Source organism: Daucus carota, chromosome 1 (assembly GCF_001625215.2).
Source record: "Daucus carota subsp. sativus chromosome 1, DH1 v3.0, whole genome shotgun sequence".
Taxonomy (NCBI): Eukaryota; Viridiplantae; Streptophyta; class Magnoliopsida; order Apiales; family Apiaceae; genus Daucus; species Daucus carota.
Genome location: NC_030381.2, coordinates 28420739 through 28445261, shown reverse-complemented (window position 1 = coordinate 28445261; position 24523 = coordinate 28420739). Strand labels below are relative to the sequence as shown.

General features: G+C 33.9%; 1 protein-coding gene across 2 annotated transcripts; it reads right to left on the bottom strand.

The window, feature by feature from the left end:
• Positions 1-3324: 3324 nt before the first annotated feature.
• On the bottom strand, positions 3325-20174 carry LOC108204438 (serine/threonine-protein kinase EDR1). Of its 2 annotated transcripts, none has more exons than XM_017373867.2 (13): positions 19668-20174; positions 18996-19415; positions 15774-15877; positions 13362-14458; positions 12859-12899; positions 12195-12263; positions 8804-8904; positions 7563-7641; positions 7381-7479; positions 6197-6265; positions 5937-5986; positions 3863-4039; positions 3325-3773 (listed from the first exon to the last, which is right to left on the bottom strand). In XM_017373867.2, the coding sequence occupies exons 1-13, from the start codon at positions 20049-20051 to the stop codon at positions 3638-3640; spliced, it is 2826 nt and encodes a 941-aa protein (XP_017229356.1). In that variant the 5' UTR covers positions 20052-20174; the 3' UTR covers positions 3325-3637. The 2 variants fall into 2 exon arrangements, with proteins under 2 accessions (XP_017229356.1, XP_017229357.1); XM_017373868.2 differs by having other exon boundaries at positions 13362-14455.
• Between the last annotated feature and the right edge of the window lie 4349 nt (positions 20175-24523).

The window sequence follows — 24523 nt, the reverse complement described above, 5'->3', positions numbered from 1 at the left end:
CAAACGATACCCAAATTAAAATAATAGGCTTTACATATAGTAAAAAAATATTATAATTTCGTTGTTCTACAAGTCAAGTGCATAACACAATGTTCATATATGGATGCTTAATTTAAAAAACCCAGAAAAGAGTATATAACCACCCATCAACTCAAAACAATTGCAGGACACACATTCAACCAAAACGTCCTAAAAACACAAATTCCAATCATCTATCACTCACTCATATGACATGCAAATCAATTGCAGAATTTAATAGGGATGCTTGATTTGCTAAAAGTGCAGTACAAATTAAATGCATACAGGGATGCTTGATTTACTTAAAGTGCAGAACAAATTAAATGCATAATTTAAATAACCCAAGCCCTGCACGGTTGCTTTAGATTCACAAAATAGTCGATATATTGCCTTAACAAGGGCAAACACACAGCAGAACACAATCACCAAATGACAACACTATATTCAGCCACTAGAAGAACACCCAATACCCGGAAAAAACCCCTTTTCAGCGGCGAAAATCAATAACAGACATGGTTAAAATTCAAAATATATACAAGCTTTCATTTTTCTACAGAACATATCCAAATCACATTGTTCATATGATCATGCATAATCTTCAAACATCAAAATAGGGAGCACGACTAAAGCACAAAACATTGCAGGACATGTTTTACAACAAATCATTCATAAACATCTCATTCAGACCCTCTTTTCCACGCTACTATCACATGCAATTTAATTACGATCTCTAATTAGACAAATTACATACATACGTACCTGAACTCATCTTCAATTGAACCCCTAGTGTCCCTCGCTCCTTTTCCCCTTTCAATTTACCGAGATTCAATATTTGAAAAGTCCGATTTGTTGCTAGCGTCAATCTTGCACTTCTTGTAACCGTTGTTTAGTTTACTAGAGTTGAATGCAGGATATGATCCTACCGATACATATGGACATACTGTACTCCTAATTCACGCGCCCAATAATAGTGGTTGACAGTTTTTTATTTTAAAAACTAATAAATTGCATTACCCAACATTTAATCTCAGCCGCAGGATCTGATTTGATCCAATGGTTATGCTTAGGGACTCCAAAGACTCCAGTATTCTAGTACTCCATAGATCCCCACTCGTATATTATATAATAATATATTTTATTCCTGATAAGTATTTACAAATTACAACATACATTACAAACTGATTATTTGAATATAAACCAACTACAAATTCACAGGCCAGTCTCTGTCTCTGCTAGTCATCTAGTATGTTTGTTGACCAGAGTCCTGGAGTGTCAGTGGTTTGAAAGCTTACGGATCCTTTTACATTTTATTTAAGAACAGTTTAGTTTGTAATTTGTTTTGAGACTTGAGATGTAATATTTGACTTTGTAATTTAAATTTTAACATTGTTATTTACTAGTTTTATTTGTATTTTAGGTAATGTCAAAGGTTTATAAAAAATATATATAAGTAGTAAGTAAATGGATTGGATATCCGATCCGAGGTCCGTGATCCGAATGGATATGGATATGGATCGGCGTAAAAAAAATCCGGTCCCGATCCGATTTGAATCCGAATCCGCTAAATTAAATGGATATGGATATGGATTTAGGTCGATCCGATCCAAACCTGATCCATTGACAGGCCTATATAGACCAGCACATGCTCTTGTAAAAAGTTGCTCAAATAAGCAAATCAGAAATTTAGTGCAGCGATTGTCATTAGGTCGAATTAGCACATGTATGTTGCACGAAGTGTGCATTGTCATTGTCTTGTCCGTTTTTCATCCTATTCACTAATCGTCGATGCAAGCTCCAAATTTTAATTTTGTATGTTCTCATATTAAAATGAAGTATGATATGTTTGTTGGCGAATTTTATAGACAAGAAGAGAATGTGTCCAAGATTTATGATGGGATATTGAGCCAATATTTTTTATTTAATTTATTTAACGAAAGCAATCCTCGCTAGCCAATAGAAATTGACTTTTCAAGAGTTGTTCATGACAAAGATGTTGCGAATAAAAAGGGACGAAGAAATCAACAAGATATAAAAATGAGATAAATTTTCAAAGTTTGTTTCGTGGGAAGCAACGAGGCACTTCTTTGTCCAATCATAATTGATTTCTTACAAGATATTGATTTTGAGACCATTGTTGTCGTATTGTTCAGTAATAAAATTGTTATGGTTTTATTATTTAAAAAATATTGCATTTTTATAATTGTCCAGAATTTAAGATATTTTGGTGACTGTAATATGAGATGGTCTTTATTTTGTTATTTGTTTGTTTATTAAAAATATTTCTTGGGTTTGTATTCATTTGTAATTCATTTTTGTTGTTGAGATTGACCTTAGTTTTTTTTTCCTTAAGGATGGTCACCGGCAACTGCCGCTTGTAAGTGTGAAATTACAACGAAACGTTACTTCATGTCACGTGTAGTCACGTTTAGCGCAAAACGGAGCTTCAAAATCATGTTTATCATGTAAAATGTAATTTTATATTACGCTTTTACTGCAGAATGCAAGTTTATATTTCGTTTTGAAGTAGAACGTTAAATCGTTCTAAGTTAACAAAATTTTATGAGGTGTTAAATCGTTCTACATTTATCAATATCAACAAAACATTGTGTAGTGTTTTACGTTTAAAATGAAATTTGGTGTCGTGTTTTAACCTTAAATGAAGCCGGACATAGCGTGATGGTATTTGGGTCATATTTCAGATACATGATATTTGGTGCATTATTATTTTAAATTGTTTATTGAAGACCCCTTTTGGAAATGGGATAAGATAACCGTTAAAACATCTAACAGACACTCTCCCCGAATGACCGTATTTTATTTATGATCAAATAATAATGATGTATTTTAATTTATTTTATTTTTTGTTTTTGATGGCATGCACAAAGGGCTCAATTCGGTGTTTATTAGTTCAAGTGAATCTAGGAACCTAAAAACCAATTACTGCAACCCCCAATGATGTATTTTATTTGATTTTTCTGATAGCACGCACAAAGAACTCATCTGGCGTTTATCATGTAAATCTCAGATCCTGAAGACCAAAATCTGCAAGAATGTGTCGAAAATTATTCATCAGGTATCTATCTCGTCAAAGACCTCCATTTTTCCGAAATTGCAAAATCACATTCGAATATTCATCACACAATTGAAATGTGACGCCAGCCTGCGAAGAGAGTTCAGAATAGGAATCTGGAAGTAGTGTAAGGTTGGCCATAGAACCCAGTAAATCTCACATCTACTAGCACATAGCCCATACAAAAGGGACAGACCACCGGTTCTCGCTACGCTTATCAACTATGAACATGCCCCTGAAATCTAAATTGACTCGTATGATCACTAATATTTTTACTAATACAATATCACTTATTAGATTAAGAAACTTATTTACTATTCAACCACACGTCAACTACGCATTCAACTAAGAATCAATATATACAACAAAAATTGTCCACTTCAACCTTTTATGGACATTGGAGATCACTGTACATTTAACTTCAAACATCTTAGCACTGTTGCTGCACACGCATGCCTTCTTTTTCTATTATATACATTCTACTCGCTTCTGGAGCCCATATACCAATGGTACCAACACGTCCAGTCATGCATATCAAGGAAAACATGTTTAAGGCATGAAATTCACTGGGATCTCTTGCTGCAAAAGCGAGTTCTCCTGCCCATCATGTGAAGGCATGGCCAGCCGCTGCAGTGGCTTTAGAGTAACTGCGAGCTGTGCAAATGAAGGTCGCAAGTTTGGATCGCTGTTGAAAACAAAAATATATATTTAAAGCAAAATAGTTTTTTTTTTGATGCAGCAACTTTGGAAAAAGACAATTTATAAATAGCTTACGTCTGCCAACATTCCCAGATTATTCTTGCAACTAAAGGATCAAGATTAGCAGGGATATCCAGGCGACGGTTTTGGAAGCCTACTGCACCAACAACTTGCATTGGGTTCATTCCGCTCCAAGGCAATCTTAGAGTTGCAAGCTCCCATAGTATTACACCAAAACTATATACATCACACCTGTGTAGCCATTTAGAACACATGCAGTTCATAAGCTGAATTCTAAAAGTGAAAATATATGCAGTTTGCTGTCATATGTTGAGTAGAGCTGTAAACAAGCCCAGACGAGCCAAATGTTTATTGAATGAACTTAAGTGTTATGTAACGAACCAAGCTTAGCTGAACAAATGCAAAAGGAACATAATCTTGCCCGTAATTTTGGCTCATTAGTGGGAATATTTCTAATCGAGCTACAGCTACTCCATAGATAAACCGTTACACAAGTTCAGCTGCACATTTACTAGAAAACAAGCTTTTTCCGATTAAATATTTAAGAGGGTTTAATAGAGACTGGAAAAGATTATTTTTGAGCTTCTCACTAATGAGCTGGAACTAAACCTTATATAAACAAGCGTAGGCAACATAAACAGTTAAAATTTAAGGGGTGGTTTGTATTCGATCACAAGTTTCCAACAGTCAGAGAATAAAGACACTAATGAAAATGAAGAAGTAAACAGTGATACACAAGAAGACATGGAGATTGAACCACCAGAAGAGATATATCACTAAATATCTATACTAGAATCACTAACTTCATCAAACCACTATTTTCTATGGCGAAAATCACTATTTTCTAAAGCAAATATCACTAATTTTTCCATCAGGAATCATCGATTCCTGCAAGTATATCAACAATTATATCAAAATTTTAACGAAGTTAAAATCCACGACAGAGGAGCTCTAGTCATTCAAGAGATTGAGAGAGAGGTCGTTGCAAAAAGATCGGGGGAAGGGAAGGGAAGGACGTATGTAATAATGGCGAAAAAAGGATGGAAGTGGTGATGACCAGGAAGGAGGTGGTGGCATGGGAGAGGAAGGAGCAGAGCTGGTGATGATGATGGTGAAATCAGGGACAGTGAGATGAATGGATAATGGTGGCAACAATAGTCAGTTGAGGGAGCGGGGAGATGAAAGTGGGGTTGCTGAAAGAAATGAAGGAGGAGTTGGTAGATACTGTAAAATTAGAGGTTTTTAGTTTATATTTAAGGATTGGTTTGTATTTGATCACTAGCTTATATATATAAAAGTGATCAAATACAAACTAACTCTTAAATACAAACTAAAAACCAGTTTCCTTGTCACTATTTATAATACGGGTATCACTTATTTATACTGCACTAGTCACTATTTTATACAGTATATAAACAGCGAATTTTATTATTCAAAATTGAGAAAATCTACTTACCTAAACTATTGATGATCGATTATAGATGATCAATTTCAATCTTAGGATGGTTCTTGACGGTAACAAGATGTAAGAGAAGGTGTATGATGGTGGTGAGTAGTCGCTAGTTTTGGTAAGTTATGATGGCAAGGGTCTGTGAGACTGTGACTGTTGGTAATGGTAGATGATGGTGGCAAGTCATAGAAACAGCTGGTAATGATGGTAAGAGGTCCATTATTACGAGTTATTGACTTCAGTTTGCAAGTTATTGACTTCAGTTGACACTCATTTTCCCACTCTCTTTCATATATCTCCTTTACTATGATAATTTTACTATTTAGTTTTTCTGTTCTCTCACATTCGGACATAAGTACTACTTTCACACAGCCCTCTGTCTATTTTATCAATATTTCTTGCATGTAAGATATGCATTATCTTCTACTATTGTATCTCAGGCTGAAAACTGAACAGCTATGAGTTGTGGACATCTGAAAGCCTCATATTTTCCTATTTATTTAATTATTCTGTATAGGAAATGATTTACCTAAAAGGGATCATGTTAATTAGCTCCATTCACCTTCCGGAATAGGCTAGAAGTGCAAGTGAAGCAACAGGACTACAAAGTGACAATCCTACACTAATAATCTTAAAGGAGAACAAAAGTAAACAGCAGTTGTTGAATTCATTACTTACTTTTCATTTGAGTTTTCGTTGCGGAGGACTTCAGGTGCCATCCACTCGGGCTAAGTCACAGAAAAGAGCTGGATTAGGAAAAAGCTTTATTTTTAAATTGCAATCAGATAATATTGAGTACTATCATTTAACTGAACTCTTGAGACAAAATCTTTTCTTGTTTATCCCACAAATCCCAAAAGAGGAAATTTGTCCACAAAGAATTGACACTCCGTTTCAGCATTAAAAAATTATAGCTTAGATATAAATTAAATTCTCACCGTTCCAGCAGTCGATTTTGATGACAAAAATGTGTTATGCTTTAAACGTGATAAACCAAAATCGCCGACCTGCAACAAATGATCTGTGAATTTGCATATATGCAACTGTAAAAAGATGATATATTGTGATAACATATACAATTACCATCTTATTTAAGTTATTTAATGTCATCTTTCTATCTCAAGTCTATGTATTCCTCCAGCTCGAAGTAAAAGCATGTTCATTGAGGATGTCAACGAGAGACTAGGGTCGGAGATGATCAAAAGTAATACTTAAAGAAATCAAATACTGTAATTTATTGAATTTAATATATTCCTATAAGCTTAAGATGAAACAAGTTTAGGTTTTGTAGGATCTTTATATGTTAATCAATTTATTCATACAGTGGTAAAGAGTAGTTTGGTACTCTCATGAAATGATATGACAGTAATTGAATGCTGTCTTAAATGCATTTTTTAATAATCAACATACAACTAGTATCCAGTCACTGAAATATTCATTATTTTCCATTTAGCAAAAAAAATCATTATTTTTCTAAATTAAGGTCACAGGATTCTTAGTGGCCTATACAATCGCAAGTTGACCATTTGGGGGGCAAAGAAATGAAGTATTCCTATAAACTTAAAACTTTCGGATTTGATATTTTTTAGAGATACGTAATAGGTCATAGGTGGCTTCTTGATCTACTGGTATGGTGGTAGGTATACTGGATAGTGGTTAAGGATCTTAAAACTCTCTCCCAGAAATATGTATAATTAAATCAATCCATTTGTAGAATCGGCTGCTTTTCTCAGCTTATGCAGGACTGTGGATGATGCAGTAGCTTAGAGCCCTAGTTCACTCATAGGCGGGTGCCAATTCGTGCCAGTCCATGCTGTTTGTACTGGTTTTGACTCCTAATGAGTTCAGTTACCCTCTCTCTAGTAGAGCCTATATGAGGGTGTCGCGCCTCTAATTAAGGTGTCCCTGCTCACTTGGGAAAAAATAAATATACAATAAAACATTAAAATTCAAGCATATGAAGCCTATTTAAACACCTCTTTTACACTTCCCTCACATTTCTTTTCTAAGGCTATGGAACCATTAAGACCACTTAGTCAACCATCTAGAGAATGTCTGGGAATGCATAAGAGAGGGGGTGGGGTGGGGGAGATCAGACAGCAAATGAAAATAAAAACAGCACCTTGACATTCCAGTTCTTATCAACCAGCAAATTCGGAGACTTCAGGTCACGGTGAACAATAGTTGGTCTGCTGGCATGCAAGCAATGCATACCTTTTGCCTGCATAACAGTGCAATTAGACAAGTAGCAGACTAGCACTAATCGTAAAACAAAGGTACTGTACAGAATCGATAGTTTCTAACCACATCAAGAGCCATTTTGATTCTTCTCTTCTCATCGATTTGAGAATGAGGACGATGAATAAGTCGATATAAGCTTCCTCTACAAACCATAAACAGATGTTAAACATAGAATACTACAAATTCTTATTTAGGAATAAGAATGATATACTCCTCAACTAGGTAGCTTATATTAAGATTTCTAAAATTATTTTGTAAATGAATTATGCATGATCGTGAATCATTATTAGAAGTAGAAGTTCGCTTATACTTATTAGTTTTTCAGCTGACTTGGCTACACACGCGATATGGAGTTGCGGCCAATATACTGATCTTTTAACAGTTCTAAAATGTGAAGATAGGTTACATCCCCCTCTTCACTTGACTTCAAGTCTTTTATCTATTTTCTTCAGTTTCACCCACCAGTACTTGGTATATAGACCTTAATATCCACCAATCTTCCATCCCAATTTTTTAACACAAACAGAAAACTGTACCTATATACATCATCCAATAAGAGCAATCGGCATCACATATTTTTCTCATTTGATGAGGAGGAATTCAAGTGAAGCTGGAGCCTCTCTTTATGCTCCTGTTTATTAACAAAATAATCCTTGCTCGTAACACTACATTACAGTTTCCTTAATTGTTATGTCCGACACAACTTAAAGAGGCCGATACTTCAATGAAGAGGGTAGTCCCAACTAAAATGTTGAAGCCACAACTAGAAATTAATACCAGGAGGTGGGGAAACCAGAAGAAAAAAGGCACAAAACTGAATAGAGACTCAAGGATAGAAACCCTGAATCATTTTAAAAAGGTGGAGTTTTTATTACTCTTAGGAACTGTTAATTATACCCCCCCCCCCCCCCCTATTAATTTCGTTCTAGTATTTCTAATATGTCACTCTTCTATGTTCCCTTCCTACTTGTCGTCTCCCCTTTTTATACCCGGAATAGTTCAGAGTAGAGAATACAAGTACCTGCTAATTTGACCATGTAACGGTAGAAAGATGAATGTGGCACTTCATAAAACTTAAAGAACGCAACTCAAATTTCATGGAGTGACAAACAATTATAAGAAACTAAAGTATATTCACTACAATATAGTATGTGGAGCATAACCAAACTGAACAACGGTAAACATTATAAACTACGTGTCATAATCGTTTACAACTTGCAATATGCATAGAAGGTAGTGTATTATTTAAGGAAATTCGCCTAAATACACACCACTAGGATATTGAGGAATGAGAACCATTTTACCTTGGGAGATACTCGGTGATGATTGAAAGATTGGGTGGGCGAGTCACAGCACCCATAAAAAGAACTACATTTGGATGTCGTAATCCACGCATTATGCGGACCTGAAATATAAAAGCATTATATGCATTGTCAGAGTTTGGTGCTTTGGCATAAGAAATTCCCCAGTATTGGTGTTTTCACCCAAAGCAAAAGTAAAGTGATCAAAGGATAATACTAACATCATCGACAGAGCCTATAACTTACCCTATTGTAAAATAAATTCTTCTAGTTATATATGTATCGCTAATACAGTCTTTCTAATCCTCCTGTAGTCCCCTGATATAGTTAGTACTCCCTCCATCCCAAAATAAGTGTCGCTTTGACTTTCTGCACGTAATTTAAGGTGCACGAAAAACATACTTCTACACATTATTTTTCAAAAAAAAAATTCTGAATAAAAATATAGATGTTAAACTTTTATTCAGAAAAAGAAAATTTGAAAAATAATATGTAAAAGTATGATTTTTTTTACACCTCAAATTACGTGAAAAAAATTCAAAGTGACACTTATTTTGGGACGGAGGGAGTAACTCATATCATACCAGATTTCATGTGTGTAGGTTTACTTTGTTTGTTCAATTCCTTCATTCTTCTACTGCTAATATTGGTGAAACAAACTGGTCAAGTATATATAAAGATATGATAAGAGTGATGAAGGACAATAACACCCCCTAATGTGGAACAAGGTACAAAAAAAAAATTTGGATTTACTTTTTTTATTATAAGGAATAATTTGTTAAAATATTCTAGCTTCCTTGTTATTAGGATTGTGCATGTTGGTTATTAGGAGATGTCATGTTATATGGAAGACTTTGATTGATTATTGAAATTGAAAAAATGTCACTTGTTATGGGTTGCCAATTCCCTGTACATGCATTTTTTTCACTTGTGTGGTTGAGAAATTCTAGAGGTTCCAGTTATCCAATCATTTCTAATCTTTTATTGTTTTTATTCAATAATTCTTTTCTTTTTTTTGTAAAACTCAACCACTAGATTGGGAAGGAAGATGGTGACTTGTGGTTTCAGGTAATTACAGAAGATCTCTCACAAGAAAAAACAATGCCCAAGTAATTCTATTCTCCGCATCAGAGAACTCTACTGATATACAGTCAGATACTCCTGTTTAATAATCTACCTTCTAATGAATCTTGAACTCTAAAAGATAAGTTCAATAAAACACGTAATATCATAATTAAATGGACATCCAAAGCCATTTATGTTGCCCCCCACCCAATTTATTAAAAGTTTACACGTCTACATCAGCAGCTTTGTGAAATTTAATTAACTTATTATATGATACCGCCATACATTTAGAATATAATATTGAAATAGGATTGCAACTCTGATCAGATAGTTCTTATAATGATTAACTTGAAAATAATCTTTTAAACTATAAACTATTAAACTAAAATACACTTTCATAACGTTACCAATTGTGCATCACTGAGCAGGTTTTAACTTAAACTGTACATGATTTATATATTTCTTTATTCCTTGCTGAATATAAATTTGAGTTACGATTTCCAAATTGTATAACTTTCAACATACTTAGAGCAATCACTATGCACAGTTGTATCATGAACAATCCAAGTCCTGCAGCTAAACCATATAATCAGTGGACCAGATGATATCAGTGGGCTTCAGTCACCATTTAAAGTTTACACTTAAGGAAACAGGCCCATAACCAAGACCAAAGCCTTCCTACATCAGATATACATGCTAGGCATTGACCATGAAAACAAAAATAATTATAATAGCACACACTGCAAACTTTAGGTAAATTGTACTAGTTGCAATGGACAGGAAAGAGCACTGCGCAGTCCCAGTTTCTCCCAGAAAAATTCATGGTTTTATCTGAGGCCTCTAAATGAGTGATATTATAATGTTTTCTGGTTAAAATACTTCAAGCGCCCTAGAATATATGATCAATTGTACCTGTAGCACCATAATGTTTTGTTTTGTTTATAGCACTTAGATATTAGCTAATAGCAACTACCTCCATCCCAAATTAGATGTCCCTTTATTCACCTTAAAATATGTACAAAAAGTCAACAAGACATCTAATCTTGGATGGAGTCTTTTTAACCTCTAGAAGCCTTGGAATTCACCAAAATTCTCCAACGTGCCACATACATATCTTTAGAAAGATTTTTAGTATCATTTACAGATCAGAAGAAGATTCTTGAGGTAAATGTGCAACTGATGAGTACAGATCCTGATAGATGAGATAGACAAGGTCCTAGAGATACAAAGGACTATGCATAAGGGTTCTAGAGAGGCCACTCAGCAAACACCAGAGGTGCTATAGGTATATGCTTTGTTGACAAGTAATATAGCCTAATTTTCTTCATAATTTTAAGAGAAAATAGATTCTTTTTCTATTACCTATTTTAGAAACTTACTACCACACAATTATTTTGCTCAATATTATCAATAAAGTTATAGGCCTTTGTGATTTTAGTTATCCGTTAAGTTTTATAATCAGTCTTTAAAAAATATCTGCGTGGACTATTTTGCTGATGTGTACATTACATGGTATACACATATAACCCGACTATGATATTTGGTTTTATATATATGCATTCGGGTCACTGTAATTGGGGAGAAATTAATAGGGTTTCAACTACCTCCAAGCTAGTGGCTAGTGGCTAGTGGCTTATAGCATGTCTTCTTCTTTAATCGATTTTCAAGCTAAGCATAATAAACTTATACATAATAATTGTGAAGCTGAAGCATTACTAAAATTAAAGGACTAACGCTCTCTAGATGCCCATTCTACTTGAACATAACACACAAGGTCAAAAGAAACTAATACATGATTATTTTTTTCAAAAAATTATGTCTTTCCTCCAGCTAACATTACAGAGAAACTATAAAGATGTAAAACAACCAATACACTTTGGTTTATTGTGGAGGAGCAATGTTGAGAAAGAGATATTTAACGGCTAATAGACATCAGCTACCAATACCATCATCAACGTAATACACGTTCGCCCATCATTTTACCACAACAAATATAATTTAAAGAAATACTTGTAATCAAATACAAATATAACGTTAGTAAATTTTAAAAAAAATAATAATATTTAGTTGAGTAGTAGGTTGCTAAAAGTGTAAATAGTTGGTGACAATAAAATTCTCTTTCCCATTATAAAACTTAACCGAGTGACTAAAATAACAAAGATCTTTAATGTTAATGATAATAATGAGTAAAATAATTGTCTGATGGTAAGTTTCTAAAAGAGGTAATAGTTCACTGATAAAAATTCTATTTTTCCTCCATTTAGAGTCCAGTATATACAAATGTGTGTGTTTATGTGTGTGTGTGCATGAGAAAATTTTCAATACTTACTTCTCTCTTAAACTCGGCCAAAGCAGCGCCAGAAAAATCCTGGTCAAGGAACTTCTTCACAGCAACTTCCTGAAAAATCCACATCCCATGTTATAAATATTAGACTTCCATTTAGAAGTAGATCTGCTACAGCAGAGCTATAAGCACGAGAATTCAAGTCCAGGATCTAGTATCTACTTACTAAAGAACTAGATAAGAAGACGAACACAAGTACACCAGCACTTGCATAGTCATTGAGAAAACAAAGATACTATCTATAAAATAACTTAATTTCTGAACTCTGATTTAATTTTACATCATTGTGCAGAAAACAATTCATACAAGTTCACTCCAGATTCATAAATTTTACAAATTAAGTATCCAGTCCTGTACCCTTCTTTGACTGAATAATTGTAGAAACATGGAGATGATGCTCAGATTTCAGGTGCTAAAGTTGCAAAATTGCGGATTAATGAGGAAAACATATTGTTGTACATGTAAGACTAGTCATCTACAGGAGTTTCCAATTATAAATGTCTGGATTGTAGAAGAGTTACTTTTGTTGTATGCAAACCACTAGTTGAGATGATGTAAAGTAACAAATAATGCATGACAATCTTTTTCAGGTAATTATATCAATACTCAACAAGAATTGGACTCTGTATGTGGAATAAGGAAAACTCACGACGCCTTTCCAATCTGCGTGGTACACTTCTCCGTATGAACCTATATGCACCAAAAGTAGATGTTAAAAAAAAATTGATTAGCATCAATACATATTAAACAAGTAGACAGTGTAAGACCTCCAAAGTAGCAATTCCAGTACTTAAAAAACTTGGGTCACATGAACTACGACAAACTCGAAAACACACACATCACGATTCAAGTACCCACACAAAGTCATAATTTCTTCTGACACAAAAACTTCAATAAACAAATACTTTTGGAAAAATGGAGTGTACGAAACTCATTTATTATTTGAATCAAAAGTCTGCATCTGGTCTGTAATGCTTGTGATAGAATCGGTAAAGTAATTTGAAGTTCTGACAGAGCAGTAGACACTCCTCACTGGTGCAGTAATAGATCAGAATAAATAGTCGTCCAACTGCAACTATATACTAAAATTATTGGATTCAGAAAGAAGTAACTAAATAAAAACCAAATATACATAAAGACAGACTGTCCTACCTAATCCAATCCTGTCACCAAGTACCAGATCTTCCCATGGAATTTCACACTCCCATACATCATCTATCTCAACCTTGGTTCTACTGAAATCAATTGCTTTACTAGGAATTTCAGGGTTGTTCAAGTTCAAATCATATTTCGCAAGTCTATTCTCACTCTGGTTATAGACCATCTCTGATTGCTCTTTCGCTGTGTCTAAATCATCACTCCGCCACTGATCCTGTTCCGTGTAGCTAGTTCTTGGAACATTGTATGTTTCCAACAATTGATTGGGCACGCAACTTTCAGTTGAGGAATCTTTTTCAGCATATCCAGTTGGGGTAGAACCCATATCAACATGTACCTTTGTATTGTCGGTATAATTTGCATTTGCAGAAGAGCTTGTTGAAGCAAATGGCGCTTCGTAGCTATTAGCTTCACGGTTTTCTTTACTGAAGGCACCTCCATATCTCTTTTCCCTTGAGGTATCATTGTAAGCGTAAGTGTTCTTCCATTTTAGTGGTACTGGTGGTCTACCTGAAGCAACATTGTTCGTAACCTTTTGAAAGTCATTTACTTTGTTTTCATTGGGTTTATTTTGCATCGACATTTTTCCAGGTCCTTTAATCTGAAAAGGGTTTAAGTCTGCAAAGAGATTTTTAGCTTCATCATTGCCAGTTTGGGCATATGGAACTACATTAACATTCATTCTCGAGCCATCACCAACTGCATTTAGCCCGCGACCACCTTTGTACAGAGACGATCCAATTGCTAAAGATGGGATATGATCCAACTGATTATTGTTACTCCCTTTCTTTTTATATACAGAAGAACCTGCTTCAGCATCTCCATTTGCTCTTGACACTGAAGGAACATCTGTTTTATCCAAGCCTGATTTTCCACCAACAGGTAAACCGTTACCAGCAACCCTTTCACTACTGGTTTTATATTGAGCACTTGAGCTAGAACTAACATCTTTAGAGTCATTTTTTATCGGAAGATTGGGAATTTTGCTCAAGTTTGGAATGTATGGCTTGAGAGAGGTATCCTTAGTACTAAAGATATCCATTGGTATAAGCGTCCCAGGGGCTCCCATAAGATCCACCAAGAACTCACTGCTATTTCAGTAAAAAATTGTTAGATGCAAAAAAACCAAATATTATAGACAAAAATTGCCTGGTAAAGAATGAAAAAGGTCTCGGTAACATTGATCAAAAGGAAGATTTCACATAAGCATGTTAGTCCCTATAACAACTGCAAGCATTAACCATTTAAACAAGAACTCACTGCTTTTCAGTAAATAATTGTTAGATGCAAAAAACCCAAATATTATAGACAAAAATTGCCTGGTAAAGAATGAAAAAGGTCTCGGTAACATTGATCTACAAAAAGTTTTCACATATGCATGTTAGTCCCTAACAACTGCAAGCATTAACCATTTAAACAACTTCGATAAAAAAGTGAGAAGAAGCTGGTAACTAGAAAGTAAACTTAAGTAGATGAAGTGTTTTGTAGTTCCTAGATATGAAAATTCTTTGGAGTCTATGTGCATATGTGGCATCTATAGTACGCTATTAAAGCCAAAACATTAAAAGTTCGGTTGTTCATTATTTGACTTTTGTTTTCATAATATTATAATAATTGTATATTTAATTTAGTATATCTCTACCATGTTGCCTTCTTGTCTGAAACACTATTTTAGTACTTGACCAATATTACGGGCCTCATGTCCTACTTATTATAAAAATCTATATGATTATTTTAAAACCTGCTCTAATTATATATGGATGGGAGGGGGGAGGGGGAGTAGGGAACGAGCTGGAGGGGAAGGGGAAAACGAGCTGGAGGGGGAGGGAGGGAGAGAGAGTAAAACTAAAAAAAACACATAGTCAAAAGAGAGTATAACTAAAAAAACACATAATCAAAAATCACATCTGTAGAGTAAATGATGCACAACACATAAGGGGTAGTGGGCTTAAAGAACCAAGTTTCCAGAATAGTAAATGTGTATATGTAACTCATAAGAATTGGACTTCAACAACTAACCCATCTCTTCACACTTTGTTAGTTACTTAATTGTCAAACAGACTTGCTGAGCTCGAATCCTATTATTTGTTACTTTATTAATTTATTTTATAACACTCGCAAAATATAGATTCAATTTTCAACTACTGAACCTATATATTCGCTTGTTCACGTTGTTAATTGTTACAACCACATGGTATATGTCACATTTACCACCAAGACAACCATGGGTGACAACTATTATCAGTTTAATCTGTTTACTTTAATAATAAAACCAACCTATGTAAAAACTTAGCAGGGTGCCTCGAAAAAAAATATATCCTCAACTATTTATCCACAGAAACATAAGAAAAAAACATAATATCAGAGTTTCACTAACGCAAATACTGTTATGTATCATTGGTTTACCTTTCATCTTCCAATTTTATAATGTTGATAGCATCATCTTCCACGCCAGTGTAATGACTACCCTTAACAAGTCTACAAGTTATCCCAACATAATCAGCTAGTACCTGCAAATTGGAAAATTAGAACATAAGGTTAATCCTGTGTGGATGGGCAGACGATTCAAAAATTAATGCAGCAAACTGCACATATAAAAATACACTAATCACAGGAGCAATGTTATAATAATAAGAATGTCATAAAAATGTTTACTAGAGGTATGACGCAACTTGCAGGAAAATTTTAATGAGAGTAAATAATGATATACTCTTTCCGTACCATTTATTTTGTCACTCTGACCAAATTGTGGTCAAATTGACCAATTTTATAATGAAAATTACTGCATATTGTAGTAATAATCATTTTAAAAGTTATAATGATAAACTATATTCAATGTATTATAAAATTCAATTTTCAAATTAGAAAAACATCAAAGAATAAGTCTTTATTTGAGGTCAAATTTTGGTCATTTTGACCAACAAATTTAAAAAAAGCCAACACAAATGGGACGTTGGGAGTATACTTTAGTGGGATATGAGCTAGTACTAGTAAGTAAAACATTATTGATGTTGCTTCTTATACAAAAATCAAAACTAGACTTGAGACTTTAAAATATCTTATATGTTTGATCAAAGTTGCTAGTACTAGTGGCCAGTAGGTGAATATCATTGAACCAATGTTGAGTGCAATTAAAGAATGGACTTGTTACTGTAAAAACTCTTATATGTGTTTGATATATTTGATAAAAGATGAGACATGCCAGTTGCCACTGATTATCACATTTGGAAAAAGTTTGAAGAAACGACATTTTAGAACATAATTTTTTCTGGCAAAAGTTATTAAAGGACCCAATTGATTCAACATTGGCATTCATGGTGGCAAATTGCATCCCTGAGTAAGTACAGTTTAACTAACTGACACTTGGCTAGTCCATCAGTCAAGGACGTTAACAAGCTACAACAAGAAGTAACAGATAGAACTAATGAATTAAGCAGAGAATCTACTAGTGATCCAGGTAATCAAACTGCAGAAGAACTTATTGCCCCTAAAATTTCTCAACTGCAAAAGAAAAGAATCGGCATGGAACACAACCCATAACAATGCAAAGAACATTTGTCTTTCAATTAATCAATCAAAGTCTTCAGATATTAAAATATAACATCTTCTTAATAGGAGTAAATCCCTAACTTAACCACCAAATAAATCTATAACATACTATACTATTAAGCCAACCTAGAGAATTTTTGCAGTCGGTAACTAATCTCAATAATCTTGGTGTAGTTGGTGTTAGGCCAGTCAATTTTGAAAATTTATATTTTAGAACTAGAGACCTTTGAACTCGGTAACCAATTTGGTTTCCAGACCGTCACCTTAATATTAAGTAATATGTCATAAATCATAATATTCTTACTTTCAAGTTACTGGCCTTTTCGTCTATATATAGGGCTGTAAACGAACCGAGTCGATTTTTAACAAGTTCGAGTTTCTTTTTGCCGAGTGGAGCCAAACTCGATTACCTTATCAATCTTTTTTCTTGGTTCGAACTAGAGTTCATTAACAACCGAGTCAAGTTCGAGTTCTTACCGAGTCGAGTCGGAACCGAGTCGATCGATAATTTTTTTTTTTGCTTTTTTCCATTTTGAGACTTTTACTATGTCTACAGACTTAAGAAATAATAAAAATAAAAATTTTAAAATTAAGAGAATAAAAACCAAAAGTTTAAAATTAAAACTTATTAGTAATTGACAATAAGAGGTCATTTGGTTCAAGGAAAGTACTGACGGTCCACGGCCACACACTCTTCACTTTATTATATATTTATTTGTGTGATTGTGTAGTTTCAACTCAAAATAAGAGCATAACATAAGAGCTCCTTCCACTCAAAATTCTAAACGAACGGATGACATTTTCTGATCATGAATACATACCAGTGCTTTTAATGCTTTAAAAAATCAATATAAATTACGACCTCGCATAGAGTTCCACAATCCACATACACAAAAAACTGTGTGGTGACTAATTACACCATGATGGTGCAATATAACCCTGCTACTAAACATACTAGCCTTTTACTCAAGTTGCAGATAAGACAAGGAACAATACATATTTTTGGTGCGCGATACTACTCAACTACGCAAGAAGTAAACATTAAAAGAACCAGCTCGTGTAGTATATAATACTTAAACATGGATGATTGCATGATTTCACACTTCAAAAATAATTAAATAATAAGTAAATAGATTTCACTATGATAAAACTCTTGCACACCCATTTGGGATTGCTTTCCAAGATCCCAAAAGAGTTTTTCCAGCTTTTCTAGCCTAAAGCAGCATTTGGTTATAACCCAATTGCTCTCCTTGTAAGCTTCTAAAATTGGTAGCTATTGTAAAAGCAACTTTCACAAATCGTAAGAGAAGTTGATACTGCTTGTTTTAGATGTAAAAATATTAACCTGTAACTTAATTAAAGAAAACCTAACATTAAAGCTTGACGAATCTCAAACCGGAAATTTGAGATTGTACTATCACTAATAAAACCTTTCACCACAGTTGCTGGGAACCACTATGACATATTGGACATCTGTAACCTGTTACTATTACTTTAAAATAATTTTCGATAAAATACAGTGGAACCATAGCTTCTGCATGATTCAAGCAACGGCATAAATAGCAGTTACAAGATTCATAAACTGTATGTAATTCTAAAAGATAAATGAAAATTGAGACCCGATATTCACACGTACTACATATGAATACAGACAAGTCCGTCATTTGGAATTGTTTTTTACTTTCAGTTTAATTAGACACTTATAAACTTATCACTGCTGTGAAAATGAGAGCTATATACAACAGAATAGTACTTGCACTAGTCTTAACATAATAAGAATGGCTGAAAGTCTGAAACATAATAAAAATATCACTAGATAAGTATCAATCAATAACGTTCAGTGACAAGACTGTTGGAGATTGTAATAAGAGATATGGAGCTGAAAGACTTCTGTGCTAAACATGGGGGCAGTTTGAGATAAAGTAGGGTTTATTATTATTTGTCTAAACACTATATTTCAGTCATCATTCTGTGCATTTGAATTAAAGGAAATAGTTGAGAGGAATGATAACTCCAGCTGGGTTGACAGAATATTGTGGCAAATGGTTTCAATTATAGCTGAAAAAATTAGGAGTTTACCTTAAAAAGCAAAGCACGATGACGTGACAGACCAACCTTCAATGATCCCACAGGCAACACACTGGTGTGAAGAGATGTTCTCAACTTTGTACTACTTTCAGTCCATTTTTGTAAAATAGTATTGGCATCCCGTACTGGGCCACCCATATGTTCAGTAACAAGTTCAGCAATCCTATGTACTAAAAGGCCGACCTCGGCAGTTGTAGTGTCAGCAATACAACGTGCTATTTGCATCAACTCTTCCAGGACAGGGTCGACCTTTTGGTTAACAACTACTACCTCAAACCCAGAATTATCATTACTTGTCTGAAGTTCTGCAAGGGATGGCATTTTATTATGTTTGGTTGAATCTGTCGCAAGTCCATACACAACATAGAAACCGTCCACCACTTTCTCCTCATAGTCAAGCACACCATAATCCTAGAGGAAAAATAAGAAGCACATTATGTTGGCACAGATAATCAACATTACGACTCATAAGACATAGGCAACCTGAACATACACATTAACACTGTTGTTACTGTTTTAATTGTGGCTCCGAACCTTCTAGGGTTTTACCTCCCAAGGACAGTACTCAATTATCAATCAAAACAAACAAATTGAACACATCACACGTAATTACAACACCTAAATACAAATAAATTCACGAAAACAAAAGGCGCAGGAACCCACCCAATACTGGCGAGAGAGCAAATCGGCAGGAGAATCACGCAGAATAGGAGCATGAATCTGTTGAATATCAGGAGAATCCCGACCGGAAACACTCAACGCCAAGGCTAATTGAACTTGATACTCCTCTTCCGAAGTATAGTAATCCTGATTATGATGATGATCGGAGATACTCGAAACGATCGACGGCGGAGTAGGAGTACTACCCGTCGTTGTACTAGTAATACTAGTATTGTTAATACTAGTATTACTAGTCTCATTCGATCGATGAGCACCAGTAATATTAGTCGTATTATTGGTCTCATTCGATCGATTAGGATTAGAATTAGTACTAGAAGGTTCGTGATTGCTGCCACCAATATGTAGCTTCTTAAATATGTTCTTCATCTTCAGCTCCGACGGTCGGTCACCTCCGGTAAACGTATGTATATATGTGTTCTCCCCTTTCTCCCTTCTCTCTCTAGATTTTCTCCTTTCTGCGCGTTTCTTTTTAATCGATGGACGGAAATGCTACCAGCAAAGTCTTTTTTCCTAAAAAAAAAAAAAGCAAAGTCTTTTTTCCGAAAGATATTAAATTATTATTTTTCCGAGTCATAAATGTAATTTTTATCGGTCATAGCAGGGTTGTTCATCAAACCGCTCCGCATCACACCGCAAAATGTGGGTTTTATTTTTCGTTATGCGATTGCGGGTTGAACTTTTAACAAATCGCGCGGTGCGGTGCGGGTTGCGATTTGACATTATACAAGCGCGGTTCAAATCGCACTGCACCGCTATTTTGTAATATATAAAAAAAATGTCACATATAATTACAAAGATTTATATTATATAGATATAGATAGATTATCGTGTGTATGTTCAAGTTACTCAACTAAATTTTAATAATTTACAATATAAACTAAGTTTAGTTCTAAGACAACAAATTATTTATATAATTATCTGTTTTCTATAAAATAATTTGTTAGTATTAAAATATTTTCATTTCAACATTATCATACTTATATATTTTAGTTTACATTTATTTTGATGAGTCTCGTAACTCTAAATTTGTATATATATATATATATATATATATATATATATATAGAAGAAAGTTCTATGGAGACTGAATTATTTGGAGACTGTAGAGACCTAATCCTGGCCATCCAATCATTAAACATCCAACGGCTGCATATATTTTGTCCTGCACGTTTGTTTTCTCTCCCTATCCTGTCCTACACTTTTAAATCGATGAACAACAAGCAGTACTTCTAAATCTTGCATAACATAAAATAATAATTCAATAATATTGGTGTTCAATCACCGAAATCCTAACAAATAAAAATAATAATTGCATACAAAACAAAGATGTAGTTGGACACTGCTATGATTGACACTGAACTCATTGTCATTGTCCTGCAACGAATTGAATTTGTTGCAAGACAAAATAACACTTAGATATATCACAAATATGCGGGACAAATTATTAATATTACATTACTAGAAATGCAGGACAAGAATAGTGTAAATTACAAACATAGTTTTGAATTAAAACTAAAAACAAGAAATGCAGGACAAGAATATTAATAATAAATTATTAGAAATGCAGGACAAGAATAGTGTAAATTATTAATATTACAAAACTAGAAATGCAGGACAAGAAATGCAGGACAAAGAATATTTAATCATGTCCATTAATTGCCATATTATTTAACGGTAGATCTTGTAGTCTCTAATGACTCCAAAATTTTTGGTCTTCATTGAGCCCAACTCTATATATATATATATATATAAATACATATAGTTTAAAATTATATTTAAAATGTCATTCAAAAGTATAAACCACACAAACAGCACGAACCGCACCACAATTTTGTGGTGCGGTTTACGTGGTTTTTATATTATGCGGTGCGATTGCGGTTTACGAATTTTCTCCAACCGCGTGCATGGGTTAGTTCGCGGTTTTAGGAAAAAACCGCACCACCCGCACCGCGAACACACCTATGTCATAGTTTACATATAAGTCGACTGATTCGGAATAATTGGTAGAACTGATAGCACACTTTCTTATTGTAAGAAAAATAATTCATATGCTCACGAAACTAAACTAAATTAAAATCCAATGTTCTTAAAATCGTTAGAGAAATGGTTTCCATCATCACAAATAACACAAGAAATGTCCAAATATTATTTTTTATAAAAAGGCCCTAATATCATTTATAAATGTATCTGGAATAGCGTTATATCATAAGAACAGTAAACGAACTAGTGATTCGTTCTTTTAAACTCAGCAAAACGCTGTACGAGATATATCTGTTTAGGACAGAAAAATATTATAGCTTATATGTATGAGCAGAACGCTACACGAAGTAGCGTTTTAGATTTTTAAAGCACTTAAAAACCGAAGAGAGAGTTTTCAGAGGAAGATTGTAGACGCGTTGCATGCAAACCATTTCAATCAAAAAGATGTATGTAATATGTATTTGTATATTGTGTTTGTTTAAAATGGATAATTGCATTGTGTGAGGGAACTTGTTTGATGTAATGTTTTAACCACTATGTAGCGTTATAACTGTTTGATGATGTAGCGTTTTTTGTCAATATCCAAAACGCTACACGATGCAGTGTTAATAAATGATATCCAGGTTCATTTTTTCAGGTTGTGATATTTTGGACATTTATGTTTGATATTGTGATAATGGGGCCAACACCAAATTGTGTATACGTATGAAGACCAATTTAATTTTTGATTTAAACAAAAATAAAGTAAAAAATGTGTTTTCAAATTGATCATGTTAAATATTAGGGTAAGAATCGATCGGACGTGGTGAACAAAAATTGAGATTGCAATCAAACTCACTATTTCAAATAAAATTAATAAAAATAGATAAATATTATTACACAGATTCTAAAAATGATATATTTTTATTCTTGTCATTTTGTGTATATGTTAGGAATCAATAAGTTTGATGATAACATAAACACCTTGTAACTTGTTCAATTAGAATCTTTATCATTTCATCAGTTGTAATTGTTATATTGTTTATCTTGAGAATCATCAACGGATAGATAGAATAGGATGGCTAATTGTAAATATCCAATGTCATGTAATTTTGTCTAAGTGAAGGATGTTCAACGGATGAATCATAGTAATTCAATTCATGGAGGTTGTACTACTTTCGATGGATGAAGATCAAGTCTTCAACTGCCAAAGCCAGTACAGTGTTCGATCGATAAAGCTTGTAAATCAATCGATGGATGAAGCAACTTTCAACGGATGAAGCAAACAGCCGTTGAAAGTGACTAGAGGTCAATTCTGACAGATCACATGGGTTGATTGCACTAATTTGGACATGGTAGCCTATTTGGGACAATAAAGAATAAACAAAAACACATCTGTTTTATGCAATGCAACCTGGATTATTTGAAGAAGATCAGTCAAAGATAATGACAATTTCAGAAGTCATGCATAAGACAAATGTGGTGCAACAAAGTTTAGTTCAGAGCGCAAACTTGTATTCTAGTTAATTTTGTAAACTTGGGATATATGACCAAGTCAGTAGCAACATGATAAAGTTGCATTATGTACCTAAAACACAACTTAAAACAGCTTTTTGTACCCAAAACATCAATTTAAGTAGTGTTTCGACCTTAAAAAAATAGAATACTCTATGACAAAAGGCCCAAGATGTCACAAAACCTATATGGGATGTCCAAAACAACAAAGTTGAGAGAAATTACCCCAAATACTATTTAGTAATGTAGATGAAGTAGCGTTTTGTTTTAAAATATAGAACGCTACATCATGTAGCGTTGTAATTTTTAAAAATCAACCTAACGCTACTTTGGGTAATATTTTAACGCCTTCCCTAAATTTTACCATCAATTATCCCCTTTCAACTCCTTTGATTTCTTGCCATGGTTGGCCTTTGGCTTACTAATCGTTCTTTGATAATTCAATTTGGACTCCCCTTGATGTCTACAGTTAAATCTCAACAACTAGCTCTTCTTAGCATCATTCAAATAGATGGTGTTTGTCAACGCGAGTAAGTAACTACTTCTTAGTTCGTGAACTTAGAAATCTATGTGCACAAACCTTGTCCTGCAAAGTTTGATGAACAAGGTGAAACTGGGCTTTGACAACCCAACACTACTTCGTGTAAAGTTTTATCTTTTATGAACGCTACATGATGTAGCGTTAGATGAAATTAGGGTTTTCCAACGCTAATTCGTGTAACGTTTTGTTTTTTAAAACAAAACGCTACACGGTTTAGCATTAATAAATAGTATTCGGGGAAATATAGTCATGTTATTAGGGATATTGAAATTTGAAATAATGATAATAAGAGTCAACACCCGTAATCTAAAATAAAGTAGTGTTTTTATTCAAAATACAATTAAAAAAACATTTTAAACATAAATTTCACTTTAAGCAACATTTTAACTTTAATAAATAAATTTATTTTTCACACAAACAGGTAATAAACACAATTTAAATTATGTTTTTAAAAGATATTGAAGTTAATTTTTACGGAATCTGATGTTTTTTGCATTATATGTTGAAACTAGTGTTCTAAAAATCCCTGATCTAACCGATTAATCTCCTGCAAGGTCGGCCATCGATTCGATTTTTGCACCCTGCTCCCGAGTTTTAAAATGGGAGGAAAGCAAGTGAAGAGGAAGTAAAGTTATCTAACTTTCACTCCTTTGTGTGCTCCCGAGTTTTTTAAAGAGATGAAAGTGAGTGAAAGTGAGTGCAAATATAGCATAGTTTCACTCCAAAACTTTCACTCCAAAAGTGGGATGAAAGTGAAAGCACACTTGCTTTCACTTGCATTCACTTGCTTTCTCTCCTAAAAAAACTCTGGAGCAAGGCCTTG

Bases quoted from the DNA above. Each gene is read 5' to 3' on its own strand.
- LOC108204438 (XM_017373867.2), bottom strand. From the start codon at position 20,051: ATGAAGAACATATTTAAGAAGCTACATATTGGTGGCAGCAATCACGAA. The intron at 12,264-12,858 runs GTGAGTTTTCCT...TGGATTTTTCAG, and splicing joins ACGCAGATTGGAAAGGCGTC to GAAGTTGCTGTGAAGAAGTT. The intron at 5,987-6,196 runs GTGAGAATTTAA...TCTGTGACTTAG, and splicing joins CAAAATCGACTGCTGGAACG to CCCGAGTGGATGGCACCTGA.